Below are 13,304 nucleotides of genomic sequence, written 5' to 3' on the forward strand. Positions count from 1 at the left end.
TTTGCTCAAGTAAATGTAGAATTCCAGACTTCTACTTGTAACTTGTAACAGAGTATTTTCACATTGCAGTCTTGAAAAAGTTTGAGTACTTTTCCCACCCCTGCTCCTCCCCCTCCCCTCCCAGCCTCCTCCCTCCTTGAAGAGAGGGGGTGTGGTGAGGAGGACAAGAAGAATTCAAGAATCACGACTCCTCAGTCAGAAATCATTCTCATTCAGGATCCCCCCGGCCTCTTGTTTGTTTGCTGTTTGCGACCCCGACACGACGACAAGGGTCAGACACACGTCTTCTTCAATTCACAGGCACACACAGACCACTGGATGGATGGATGGGTTCGCGTCTTGAGAGAGAATCAAAGTTCAGGTTGAGTTTAGTTCAGTTGGTTGTTGGTGGTGATGAGGAGGCGCACGTGAGCATCATCAAGTCTGCTGATTAAACAAACTGGTGAAGCGACCTGGTGGCATCTTCTTCAGCTTGGAGGAGCACACTAGGTGAGTTTGTTTGGGGGACATTTTCTTATTTTCGTTGTTTCAACAGGTTCGTTTAATTGTACATGCTTTTCCATCAAAGTTTATACTCTGTGAAACTACTAAATCAGTGGTTCTCAAACTTTTTAGCTCGAGAATCAAAAGAAACTAACATTCGTTTTCTAATTCAGAGAATTATAAGATTTGTATTCATCCTTGAATGTTATTTGAACCATTACATTTAGAATTTTTCCATCAAGTTAACTTAAATCATAGAATTTGTTTGGTTTTTGGGGTGATATATATTTTTTGAATATATTGAAATTAAATTGTAGGTGGGGGGAAAAAAATAAGGCACACATAAAAATGTGTAGACCTACTGGACCAAATGACTACTTTGCCTAAACATGTAGGCACTAGTCCAGTGACTCCACACCGCTGCAGACAGTGCCTGTGTGATGACACGCACCGAGCTCCAACGTGTTGCATACCTGTCTGTCTCACACTAAAAAGTGATATTAACTGGTCTGGTGGTGTTTCTATCAAGTTAATCACTTAAAGAAGGCTGTGTCTTGTGTTTTGTACCCTTGTTTTGTGGGTACAAAACACACCCAAAAGTTGGTTGTTTGTCGACGTTTTGTCGAGGAGTTTCATCATCCTCCCATTCATGCAGTTCAATCGACGTCGAACATTTCGTCGTACGACGGTTCTGTCGCCCGCTCGCCCCTAGAACATAGCCCCTAAACAAGCTCGCAATGCGGTGGGAGGCGGCGTGTTCTTGTATATCTGCTCTTTTTCGTTTATGGTACAGCGAGTTCACTCTCTGCAACGTGCGGTTGGGACGTTTTAAAGCAGTGGTTCTCAATGTGGATTCCTGGGTTCCTTTAGGGGGTTGACAGGGTGTCCAAATTGACCCATAGGCCTACAGGCCTGTAACTCTTGACAGTGTACAAATGCGGGTTCATTTGGTTCCATTTAAACACTGCCAGAGTTTTAATGGAGAAACACTGCTCTAAAGGTATGCCAGTCTTGCCAGAAGGTCCATATCTTATGTCCCAAACAATACACACTTTAAAAAAACATTGTTTACTTTCAGTGGACATGGTGTTTTATATCATATTGGCGTGCACGACTCGAGGACTGCATGCATGATGTGCCCTCAAAGTGCTCCCTGAACCCTAAAAATCCAGCTCTGCTTTTGGTTAAGAGTGGAATGTTAACTCTCCTTTGCTCTGTTCTCAACCTCCCCCAGTCTCCTCCACCGCCTGGCCAGTCGTTAAGAAGCCAAATAGCTCGTTAACGCAAACTTTTGTTAGGTTTCCAAATGGCTCTTGTGTGTTTGCTTTCACCCAGATGCTGCAAACACAGGCTACTGTTTAAAAGGTGTCTTTGGGCCAGCAGGAAGCAGCATTGTGTGCGAGTCCTCCCTCTTGTTGTTTGTGAGACAAAGTTTGCATTGTCTGTAATTGCATTGTCTGTTTAAAGGTCCCATGTTGAAAGGGAGCTTTAACAGTGCATGGCTTTTGTCAGTTTGAGGACAGTATGAAGGGTCGCACTACTAGTCTTTTGTGCATCATTCCCCAGACTGCATGGAAGGAGAGTGGACACTGGACAGCTGATCTGAATCCCAGCACACTGTCTGAAATCAAACCACAGTACGCATGAAGGAATTCATCCGTGGTTCACACGTATCCATTCCTCAATTGGCTAAGAAGCGGTGTAGTTATGTGGGACAGACAGCCTATATAATATAATGTAGACAAATGTGTGGCCATTAAACTTCTTACAGTGGGTATCTGCCAGTGGGGTGTGAATTTCACTTTGTACGCTGCTGACGTTTTTAGAGTATTGGCAAGTTCAGAGGTGAAAGTGTTTGGTTAAAAGCTGATAAGTAGGCTGCCTGGATCTGATTCCAAACGTGAGCATGTAGTTTAGAAGTCAGGGCTAATGCTTGGCCGTACCTGAAATGTGGATTATTACATTTCAGTTTGCCTAAACCAATATGGGCCAATTTAATTGGGATGCTTGTCATGGGCTTCTAACGTGTGGCCCCTTGTAGTAAGTGAAGTCTTCCCAGCTATGAGTCGCCTCATTGTTGTTTGTGTGATTTGATAAGTGCAATTATGTAACCTAGATATTGTATCCATCTATTTGTGGCACTTGGGGATCGGAGCACACCGAGTCCTCTTTTTAAACAATGAGTTGATAATACCTTTCACTCTGACTGACAATGACATTCTTCTTTGTTGCCTTTTCTTCCCATGATATTTTGCACAACCAGGGTTTGCCCTCAAAAGAAAATAAAAGCTTGAAATGGAGACGCTTGAATATCAGATCAGATTGTTTTCGGGAAGAAACCAAACACAGCTTGAACTGGGGCATGTGGAATTGCATGCCATGTAAAGGGACAATCGGGCTTTGTATATAAAACACTGTTCTTCTGATGCCTAATATTTGCAATGCCACTATTGTCTTGATGTGAATAAGAGTTACTTCACATAATTTTAATAGTGTATGCCATTTGACACAACAGACTTAACATAGATCAAGACCACAATCTTAACATTGGGCTGGCATTTTTTTTATTGAGCCATTTAACACTACTTAAAGATTTGTAAGTACTTTAGCATTGGTAATATTTGGACTTAAAATGCATACATGATTAACATTAATAACATAACCGGTTAACCCATTTAGAATGTGATTTGGGAAATTGCCCGATCTGTATATGCTTGAACACATTTGATGTCAACACAACTTTTAGCTCTTAATCATGGACTCTATGCTCACTTTGATCTGTGATCACACGTAAGTGTCCTAAACGGGGAAGGTAATTATATGGCAAAAGGGGAAACGGATGTTCCTTTAATGTAGGTCACTTTTTAGAAGTAGTCCCAAGGACTGCAGCTCATTGAATGCTCTCAATCATCATAGTCTGTTGAATTTAACATTGCTCTTTTCCTTCTTGGCATAAACTGAACAGGCATTAGCCAAACCTCTACTGTTGATTGGACAGCAGAGTTATCACGCACAATAGACTCAAGCACAGCTACCCCCTCAAACAACAAAGGGAAAAATGTGAATTGCCCCCAATCACTACAGCCCATCCACCCAAACTATACCCCATATACTGTAGTTGCAGCTTGCCAGCTAATTGCGACCGCCAGTTCGCACAGTTACTATGAAAACCTCCACCGGCTTTAAGTCCCTCCATCTGTCTGTCTGTCACATGACATCCCACTTTTGGCCCTACTCTTATCTCCGGCATCGTTGCCCTTATCCATGCCAAACTTTGCACACACACTCCTTGGCTGGCTGGCAAACCACAACCTCCGCCCCTGATTTTTCATTATGCCCCTCTTTCTCCCGATTAGGGAGTCTTACTGGTAATGTTGGCTCTAGCTGTGGAGGTCTGGATTGATGGGAATCTATTTAGAATATTGACTTCAACAGTGCTGTTGACTTTTTAAAAACATTTTATTAACAACTGATTTTATTTGATGGGTTTCAACTTTCAACCACTGACGTGCAGTTTTTTTGATAACCCTTGCTAACCCTTTTTTGTTTGTTATATGAATTGTCTCCCAAAGCCCGAAGGCCTGAGTAAAGCGTTCGCGACATGAATTCTGCTTAATGTTTGCCATTATCAGTCTCTTTTACTGTTTTATTTCTAGTAAATTCTTTAGTCGTTCATCAAGCACTGCCACAAAGCTATCCTGAGCAGGCGACATAACATAGTGTTTTAACATTGATCTAAATGTATTACGAGGTCAGGTGGATCATTTGTATTTAATCAGGCATATACACCCAAAAAGTTTACCACATGTCCAGTTTGTCTGTTTGCTATTTGATGTGACTGGTTGTTGAACAGTAAAAAGCACTGATCTTTAATGGTTCTCATCACCAGTGTACATCTCTTTTAGGGATAGGATCATATGAAAATGTCATATCACAATTATTGTGACAAAACAAATGTGTGATATTATTGCAATAATCAAAATCCATCATCCTGGGGCGGAACATTTGCCAAAAAATATCAGATCTACAAGCTCACAACGCGTCGCAAGCTTGTAGATCGGCTATTCTTTGGCAAAGACATTTGGTAAAGTGAAAAAGACTGTATCAAGTAGGTATATTATGAATACCTTTTACCAATTATAGCGTGTTTAAGTGGTACTAGATATGCAGCTTGGCAAATAAAAGGTGAATTGATGCCAGTGCATGACGGAGGACGATATCACGATAAATTCAATCTCCACGATACAATTATTGTGTGTTTTTATCACGATAAACGATAATGTTGTATATTGTCTGATCCCTAATCTCTTTGCTTGTCTCTCTTCCCAGCGCTGGTCTAGAACACTGACGGTGGCATCATGAGTTGGAGCTTCATAACACGGTTACTGGATGAGATCTCCAACCACAGCACCTTCGTGGGGAAGGTGTGGCTCACGGTGCTACTCATTTTCCGCATTGTGCTGACCGCGGTTGGAGGGGAGACCATCTACCACGATGAACAGAGCAAGTTCATGTGCAACACTCAACAGCCTGGATGTGAAAACGTCTGCTACGACGCCTTCGCTCCTCTCTCCCATGTCCGCTACTGGGCATTTCAGGTGAGCTGGTTTGTAAACATAAAACGACATGCTGGAAATCTTTAGGCCTTTAACTGGTTGCCATGGGGAATATAGAGCTTTTAACAAAAGTATCACTTACAGCAGTGGTTCTCAACCTGTGGGTCGGGATGATTAACTTAATATGCAAATGGTTTTCTCACTCAACAGTAAACAAACCAATATAACGTTTAAGTCTATAGAGTGAGTCTAAAGTGACAATTTAAGGACTTTGACACATGGGGTGCCCAGGATTATTCAACATTTAATCTGGGAAATGGAGTGTTTTTCCTCACCGCAGTAGCCTGGTACAGTATAGTTTACTGTACAACATGTCAAAGGGCACACAGACATCAAAGAGTTTGGCACGTTGTGGACCTCCTATGAGTTAATGGCTCTAAAATGACAAATTAAACATTGGCCAAATTGTCAAATATTAGAGGCAATTTTTTTGAAAATGGCCGATCTACATGCTCACAACGCCTCGCAACTCTGAGCATGTAGATCTGTTATTTTCACTAGAAAATGTAATGCCTCAACTCTTGGTGCTCGTCAGGGTGGGGGAGTCCCCAGTTAAAATATGATTATTTTAAGGGTCGCGGACTTACAGCGCAGTAAAAGTGTTTTCAGCACTAGATGCAGTATTTGAATTTGTTGGTTATTTAGACCTGGCATGAAAATAAAATGGTGGTTTAAGTGGCTTTTTATAAGTAACTAAACCTGATTTTATGATTTGTCTATCCAGGTCATCATGATTACGACACCCACCATCATGTACCTTGGTTTCGCCATGCACAAGATCGCCCGCATGGGGGACAGCGACTACAGGCCCCTCAACCGCGGCGGGCGCAGGAGGATACCCATTGTGAACAGCAGGCCGGACCGGGACTACGAGGATGCGGATCTCGGTGAGGACGATCCCATGATGGAGGAGGAGATTGAGCTTGAGAAGGAGCCACCTGCAGCAAGTAAGATGAACATTCTGAAATTGAGTAGAAGTTGTCAGATTCCACTGGTTTTACCACTGTAATCCTGGCGTCACCATTTTTAGCACATTTTCTTAACATTAATGTAAAAGTTCACAACCCAAGTGTGGCATTGTAGACTGTCTAATTTAGTAATTTGTCATATGGCAATATGCCATTCTTTTAGTATTGTATTTGCACACAGATTGTGATAATGGTGAATGAAACAACGTGGTGGCATTATCCAGGTCAGATGTTTATGATCACGTGTCTGTCCTTCAAGGTGGTGCAGCGAAGCATGATGGTCGGCGTCGGATCATGCGTGATGGCCTGATGAAGGTCTACGTGTTCCAGCTGCTGTCGCGTGCATCCTTCGAGGCGGCCTTCCTCTTTGGCCAGTACACACTCTATGGCTTCGAGGTGCTGCCCTCTTTCATCTGCACGCGTGACCCCTGCCCACATACGGTCGACTGTTTCATCTCACGACCCACGGAGAAGACAATCTTCCTCCTGATCATGTATGTGGTCTCTTTCCTCTGCCTGCTCCTCACCTGCCTCGAGATGGTTCACCTGGGCGTAGGGGGCCTTCGCGACACCTTCCGCCGCCGCGCCACTCTCAGGTCAAACCCCCCGCGACCTCCTGCCCCGTCCACACGGCGCCCGCTCGCCATGGCCCCTCCGGGTTACCACGCGGTCACCAAGAAGGATCACTGCAGCAAGCTGAGGGAGGGAGGGTCCCTGGGGGACTCGGGCAGGGCGAGCCCACCGCCCAGGGAGCTAGAGAGGCTGCGACAGCACATGAAGTTGGCCCAGCAGCACCTGGACCTGGCCTACCCGGAGGAGGGGGGGAGCCCATCACGGAGCAGCAGCCCTGATGTCAACGCTGCAGCGCAGGCTGCTGCTGATCAGAACCGGCTCAACTTCGCCCATGAGAAACTAGGAGAACCCAGCGATAAAGGTACAGCTAATATTATTAACTGATAATGTAAGTAGCCGATCTACAAGCTTCAAATGCATCGCAACGTACTGTGAGTTTGTGGATCGGCAATTTTTGAAAAAGGGGTTAATTCTAAAAATCAAAAGGCTTTATACAAAACAAAGAACATACAAATGGTTATTAAAGAGTTAAATAATGGGTTATTAGACTTAAGTTAAAGCTTCAATCCATAACGTATGTACTACCTCAGATACACACATTCTACCACTCGTCCAAGAGGCAATTGCTGCTTCTTCTTGGGAGATGATGTGGCAATTCTACTACCGTAATCAACCAGTAGGGAGACCACCTCTAACCACTGCAGATGTTCTGGTTATATTGATTACAATCATTTTATTTTAAAGAAGCAATCTGGAACTTGAATGAATAAAAGATAATGTATAAACTGCAGTGCAGCACAAGAATCAAACCTCAGTAAAAAGCAGCAGCAAAAGAGGCTATTACGGAGTTGGAGTTTGTTACAGATGTAGTGTGTGATGTATAATAACTGAACTCTTCACAGTTAAGGGGAGACCTTCAAATGTCAAAGTTTGAGAACCACCGTTGTAGAGATCATAGATTTGAGTTTTCTAATGATTCCCTCTTCTTTCCTAGGAGTACATGCCTGAGCGTGCTTCCTGACTCAGACGTCTGTCTTGTCATTTCTACTGGCCCTGGACACAGGGGGGGAAGCACATATGGCAGGGGGTGGCGACATCTCTTTCCAGGGGGCCATACTGACTTTGATAACGTGAGTGGAAGGGCCACGCGTTGGACAATGGAAACTTGAAACACATAGTGCTGAATTAAGTTAAAACTGCGTGAATTTGATAGACATGACAGACAATCGCATTGCCTATTTTGTGTCGTGTCTTTAAGGCTTATGAATTCTTTTATAATTATGGATCCATGGCAGACTGTTTCACTGTTGCATTATAAAAACATTTAACATTTGAGTACATACGGAGGGAATATGGAATGCAGTACTACGCATTACATATAGGCCTACGCATTAAAATTGATTTCCTTAAAAGAACATAATGTTGCCTTTTAACATGTAGATTGTATGGGGGTAATTTAGTTTTTCTTGAGGATTCGAGGGCCGTATTGAGATGGTCGAAGGGCCGGGTCTGGACCCCGGGCCGTATGTTTGCCATGTGTGACATATGGGAATGCAGTCAGACCACTGAGAGCGACTGAAGTGTGTATGCTTGTTGTGCGTGTGTCTGGTTTTGTTAGTGGATGAAAGGGAAAAATGCCTTGTCAGTATTAAAGGGCCAATCTAAAAAGAGAAGAAAACAAGACTCAAATGTGAGCTGCGTTTGTACACAACGCCACAACTCTAAACTTGAACTTCTGCCAAATATTTTGGTCTCGAGTTTCAGCTTGCCGGTCCACACCCACACCTTGACAGTGCCCGTAGCTGCGTTTTGGTCTACACGCTCTTTTATTTCAATCCCTTTCTTTCATTTTTTTTGGCCAACGTTCTCATGCAGTTATCCACGTGTTCATTGGAAGCCTTACTGATCTTCAAACGGTTGTGCTAATTGTACTTTGTTAAGATTTCCTAATGAAAGGATTGTCACATTCATTGCACACTGTTAAGACTTGTTGCTGGCTGTAATTAAGACCAAAAAGAAGAATGCTGCCTATGGGTTCTGTTGTTTTTTTGTGCGTGCATGGACATGGACTTAGTATGCAGGAAGGACCAAGTTTAATTCCAATGATTTTTATAATTGTCTCTCTTTACTATTGTCATTGTTTCACTGAGTTCCAAGCCGTTACGTTTGTTCAAATTAGCCAAAACGTTTACCTGGGAAATGCTTGAATTCTGTCTACCATGCTTTTTCTTTTTTCCTTAGTCATGTATTTTTCTTTTGGTTTTGCAACATTTCATGACAACTTCCATATTCCTTAAATCAATAGCTTGTTATGTGACCTGTTTCGTCAGGCACCAAGGTTAAGATTTAAAGTGTAGACTGCAGCTACCTTAGTTCTCACAAGTAAACATCACTATTGGAATGTCATTTATTTCAATAGACTGCAGGGGAAGAAAACAGCACTTTAACATTTGTATAACTTGGTACGTGTACTTTATAAACCATTACATGCAAAAAAATAAGCATTTCCCCATGTTAATCTAAACCTTGCATTAAAGTTCGCTGACCACAAGAATACTGTAATCCTGTAGATGTTTCAATGCAATGTTCCAGCCGTACCTTGTCAGTAGGTGCCTTGTCCCAGAAATCTGTTTTTTGTGTGTGTTCATTTTGTAAGCACAGAGGATCAGAGAAATGCCTTAAAGGAGTAGTTCACCCCCAAAATTACTTTTTTTTTCTATTGATTAGTCACGCCATGGAGACTAGAGTTCAATAATATTTTTTGTTTTTTGTCGCATTCCTAAGACAAAAATGTGATAACAATAAATGTACCCCATTCGTTCCGGATGGTGACCCGTTTCGAAACGGGTCACCATCCGGAATCAATGTTGGTAAATTTACTCGAATCAAATTTTTGTCTTAGGAATGTGACAAAAAACTAAAAATATTATTGAACTCAAGTCTCCATGGCGTGACTCTTTGTCATTTTGGGGGTGAACTACTCCTTTAAGCCTTTGTTTAAAATTGAAACGAGCACCCCCTTTTGGCTGTTATGATTTGTTTTTTATTGCAGAGAAGCAGGATTTTATACTATGTCGTACGATGTGTCTGGCAATGTTCCATACAAACAAATGCTCTTTTTAGTAAGTCCGTTTGGCACACCTGCAATGGACACGGTGTAGGTAGTCAACAGTCTTCACTTGGAACCAAAAAAAAAGTTTAAAGATTTGTTTCAGTCGCTTGAAACTTAATCAGGTGTGTATACATATACCATTATGTATCATACCTGATGACGGTCGAAGTGACCCAAACGGTAACAGAAATAACTGAAACTGCAAGGGCAAATGAGAAGCAGATGGAGCGTATAGGTGTGAGATGATGACGCACTGAAATGAGCAGCTTTGTAGTGCATCAGTCAGTGGCAAAGCTCTGTAGCATGTTGTCATGGATATGGGTGAGCTCTCTTAAAGGTTAAATGACATTCTGTTTTTACCAATCATAAAAGTCTTTGCCCTGGTCCTAAAAACATGTTTTAAAATGTTTAAACTTGAAAATCCACTCCATGGAGCCATGGTCTCTCTCTCTGTTTAGGTGTCATGAAAAACGGTCTGTCACCTGAAATACTCTATAATCACCACCAGGGGAGCCTCTCTCTCCCACTCAGCAGTTCTCAAACTGGTACCCAAAGTGGCCACTGGCCACACGCACGCACGCTCACACACACACACACACACACACACACACACACACACACACACACACACACACACACACAGAGGTCCGCCCAGCTCCAACACAATGACCGAGAGATGCATGCTCGCAGACGCGATGCATGTGTTTCGCTGCTTTGCTTTGGTACAACAAGACACACTGTGACACACACACACACACACACACACACACACACACACACACACACACACACACACACACACACACACACACACACACACACACACACACACACACACACACACACACACACACACACACACACACACATACACACACACACACACACACACACACTGACACACAGAGGCTGAGCTGAGCCCTGACGAGGCACACACAAACAGCATCGAGAGTCGCGAGTGTTTTTTTCTTCCCCGGGACCGACGTTACCGCCCGGATCTCTGTGGTTACATCTGTACCCCCGCGGAGTTCAATTTAGACCGTACGCGGTAACGTTATAGCTCTGCTCCGCGCTGCAGAAACACTTCACGGTCCTTCTGTAGTTATTATAGTAACATATTTTGTCTAAATGCCTCCGTTTAGAGAACCACCTATTGCTTGTGTTATCATAGCGTTTTACTGTCTGCTCTCTGAGTCGCCGTGCCCGTGTGTGTGGAGGGAGGACAGGGCAGCGTGGAGTTATAGTCGGCTGCTCCACGGTCCACGGAGCTCTGCCCCCGGGAGAAGTGCGCTGTCCTCGGGGACTCGGTGATGAGGAGGGAGGCGCTGCCCACGGACCCAGCCAGGGCGGAAAATACATAGCGATATATAGCGATTTTCATTATTTCACAAAAGCATAAACTGACTACTTGATATGAAGGATATTGATGTAAATAAGATATCCGAATGGGTAAATATATGTTATATGCCCATATTTACAATTAAAGGATAATATAATGTAAGAGGTCACTTCCTCAAAACTTGGGCTGTGGAGAAATACAGACAGGGACACTGGGAGAGGGGAGAGAGGCGAGAGAGGTGAATCGACTGACGACGTATGAGTCCAGTAGCCAATGAACTGCGCGTTTGAGACTCATTATGCAGAAACCAGCACAAACACACAGATAGCAGGAAAACCACTGCATGTCAAAAGTTGCGTTTTTTTTGGTGTAATTGAGGCCAGGAAACATTAAAAAAAGCATAAAAAACTCAAAATTTATTTTTGGATGTCACCACCCCTTTAACTATTTTGTCACAATCGTACGACTGAGTATAAATTAAGGCATTACGATGAGGTGTAGGTAGACCTTCCTGTAATCTATTACAGTCCTACTCTGGAATTCCAGTTTACACTACATACTGCTTTGATGTGATTTTATTTCATTTCCTCTAATGTACATTTTGTAACTAGAGATTATTTTGTTCAGAGAAAAAAATAAACGTTGGAAAATAAACATATTTTTCAAGTGTATGGACTTGACATACTTTTGTCAAACTGATCTAGTCAAAAGGTATTGAGTTGTAATTGTTTACTGTTAGACAGTTAAAGGCTATAGGCTATATAACTGCTGTACTTGAGGATGCATTTAAATTAATAATTTAATTAACAATTTAAATGCTAATTTTATAAACCTATGCTCTTATGACTTTGGTTGTCCTAATGACATTCTCAATTTTAATGATTGAATAGAGGTAAACTACATTTTATGTGTTGGCTGTAGCAAGGCTTGGTTACCTGTCATCTCCCATGGCACTGCTGTCTTGGAAGTGTAGCCAACACTGCCCTCTAAAGGTATAGTGCAAGTACAAAGAACTGTGTTGATGACGCTTCCTCCTCTAGAGGAGTTTGTAGAGAGCGATATGATCACAAGTGAAAACTATTTAATGTATCTGTGATGTAATGGCTCATAAGTGAAACATTGTTAAAACACGAACAATTATTTACTACTTATGCTTAATCTTTGTGTAAAGATTACAAGCTCTTGAAATGTGCCTAAAAATAAACTTGCCTTGCCCAACAATAAAAAACTGTTGGGGCCCCAGAGTCAGTTAGCCTAGTTAATACATAAATAGGTAATGGGGGTCTAACTCTAATGCACTTCAAATTTGCATTCCTTGAAATGTAATTTTGAGAATTACTGGCCTATTATATCCTGCAAAACATTTTTTATTTTATTTTATTGAAACCACCTTAGGACTGTACAGTAGTCTGTCTATCATTCAACCAGTCTGAAAAGACTACTTGTACAACTCGGAGGCAAATGTTGTGCTTTCTAGCCTACTTACAATTAACATTTCAGATGCATTAAGCCCATTCAGATCTCAGTTGCTGGTAGCTGCATCATGACGCATTGTGAGCTTTTTTGAAAAGATTTTGACAAAAAACTTCATTCTTGAATACATGAGTTCAATCTTGAATAAAGGACTTATGTATAGGACTGTATAGACTTAGTATTTCTACATTGTGGTACTAGTTTTACCTAAGCAAAAATAAACAAATGTGAGTGTACTTCTTGCAAAGGCTGTGTCACATTCAGGTCACATTATAGAGGGCCTTGTTAATTTACTTACAAGGGGACAACAAAACAGTAGTCTGTGGATCAGGTTTCAGCCAGGGGCCTCCTCCCTCCTCCCCAGTGGTGTAAAGTAACTAAGTACATTTACTTAAGTACTGTACAATTTTTAGGTATTTGTACTTTACTTGAGTATTTCCAATTCACTTGTTCTCCACTAGGCTACGTCTCGGATCCAAACATTGTACTTTTACCTATTAAACTAAATGTATTTACCTTACTACATGTATTTGAAAACTATTTACTTTGTAGATTCTGATTATTATTAGGCCTACACAACATACATTTACCAATTGTAGGCCTTTGAAAAATTTAGCCATAAATCATAACTACCAGTAGAGGTCGATAATATTCGGACGTTATGTCGTCCGAATATTAGCGAACTCTACTGGTATGATTTATGGCTATGAAAAATGATAAGGTTGTCCCTTGACCGGCAA

General features: G+C 42.0%; 1 protein-coding gene across 1 annotated transcript; it reads left to right on the forward strand.

The window, feature by feature from the left end:
* Positions 1-4,841: 4,841 nt before the first annotated feature.
* Positions 4,842-7,648, forward strand: LOC308280303 (gap junction gamma-1 protein-like; the record flags this gene model as incomplete). Its single annotated transcript, XM_080720562.1, has 4 exons — positions 4,842-5,081; positions 5,824-6,046; positions 6,327-7,001; positions 7,635-7,648. 4 exons carry the CDS (start codon positions 4,842-4,844, stop codon positions 7,646-7,648), a joined length of 1,152 nt encoding a protein of 383 aa, XP_080576688.1.
* Positions 7,649-13,304: the final 5,656 nt, after the last annotated feature.

Source organism: Nannobrachium achirus, assembly GCF_963921795.1.
Source record: "Nannobrachium achirus genome assembly, chromosome: 24".
In the NCBI taxonomy this organism is placed as follows: Eukaryota; Metazoa; Chordata; class Actinopteri; order Myctophiformes; family Myctophidae; genus Nannobrachium; species Nannobrachium achirus.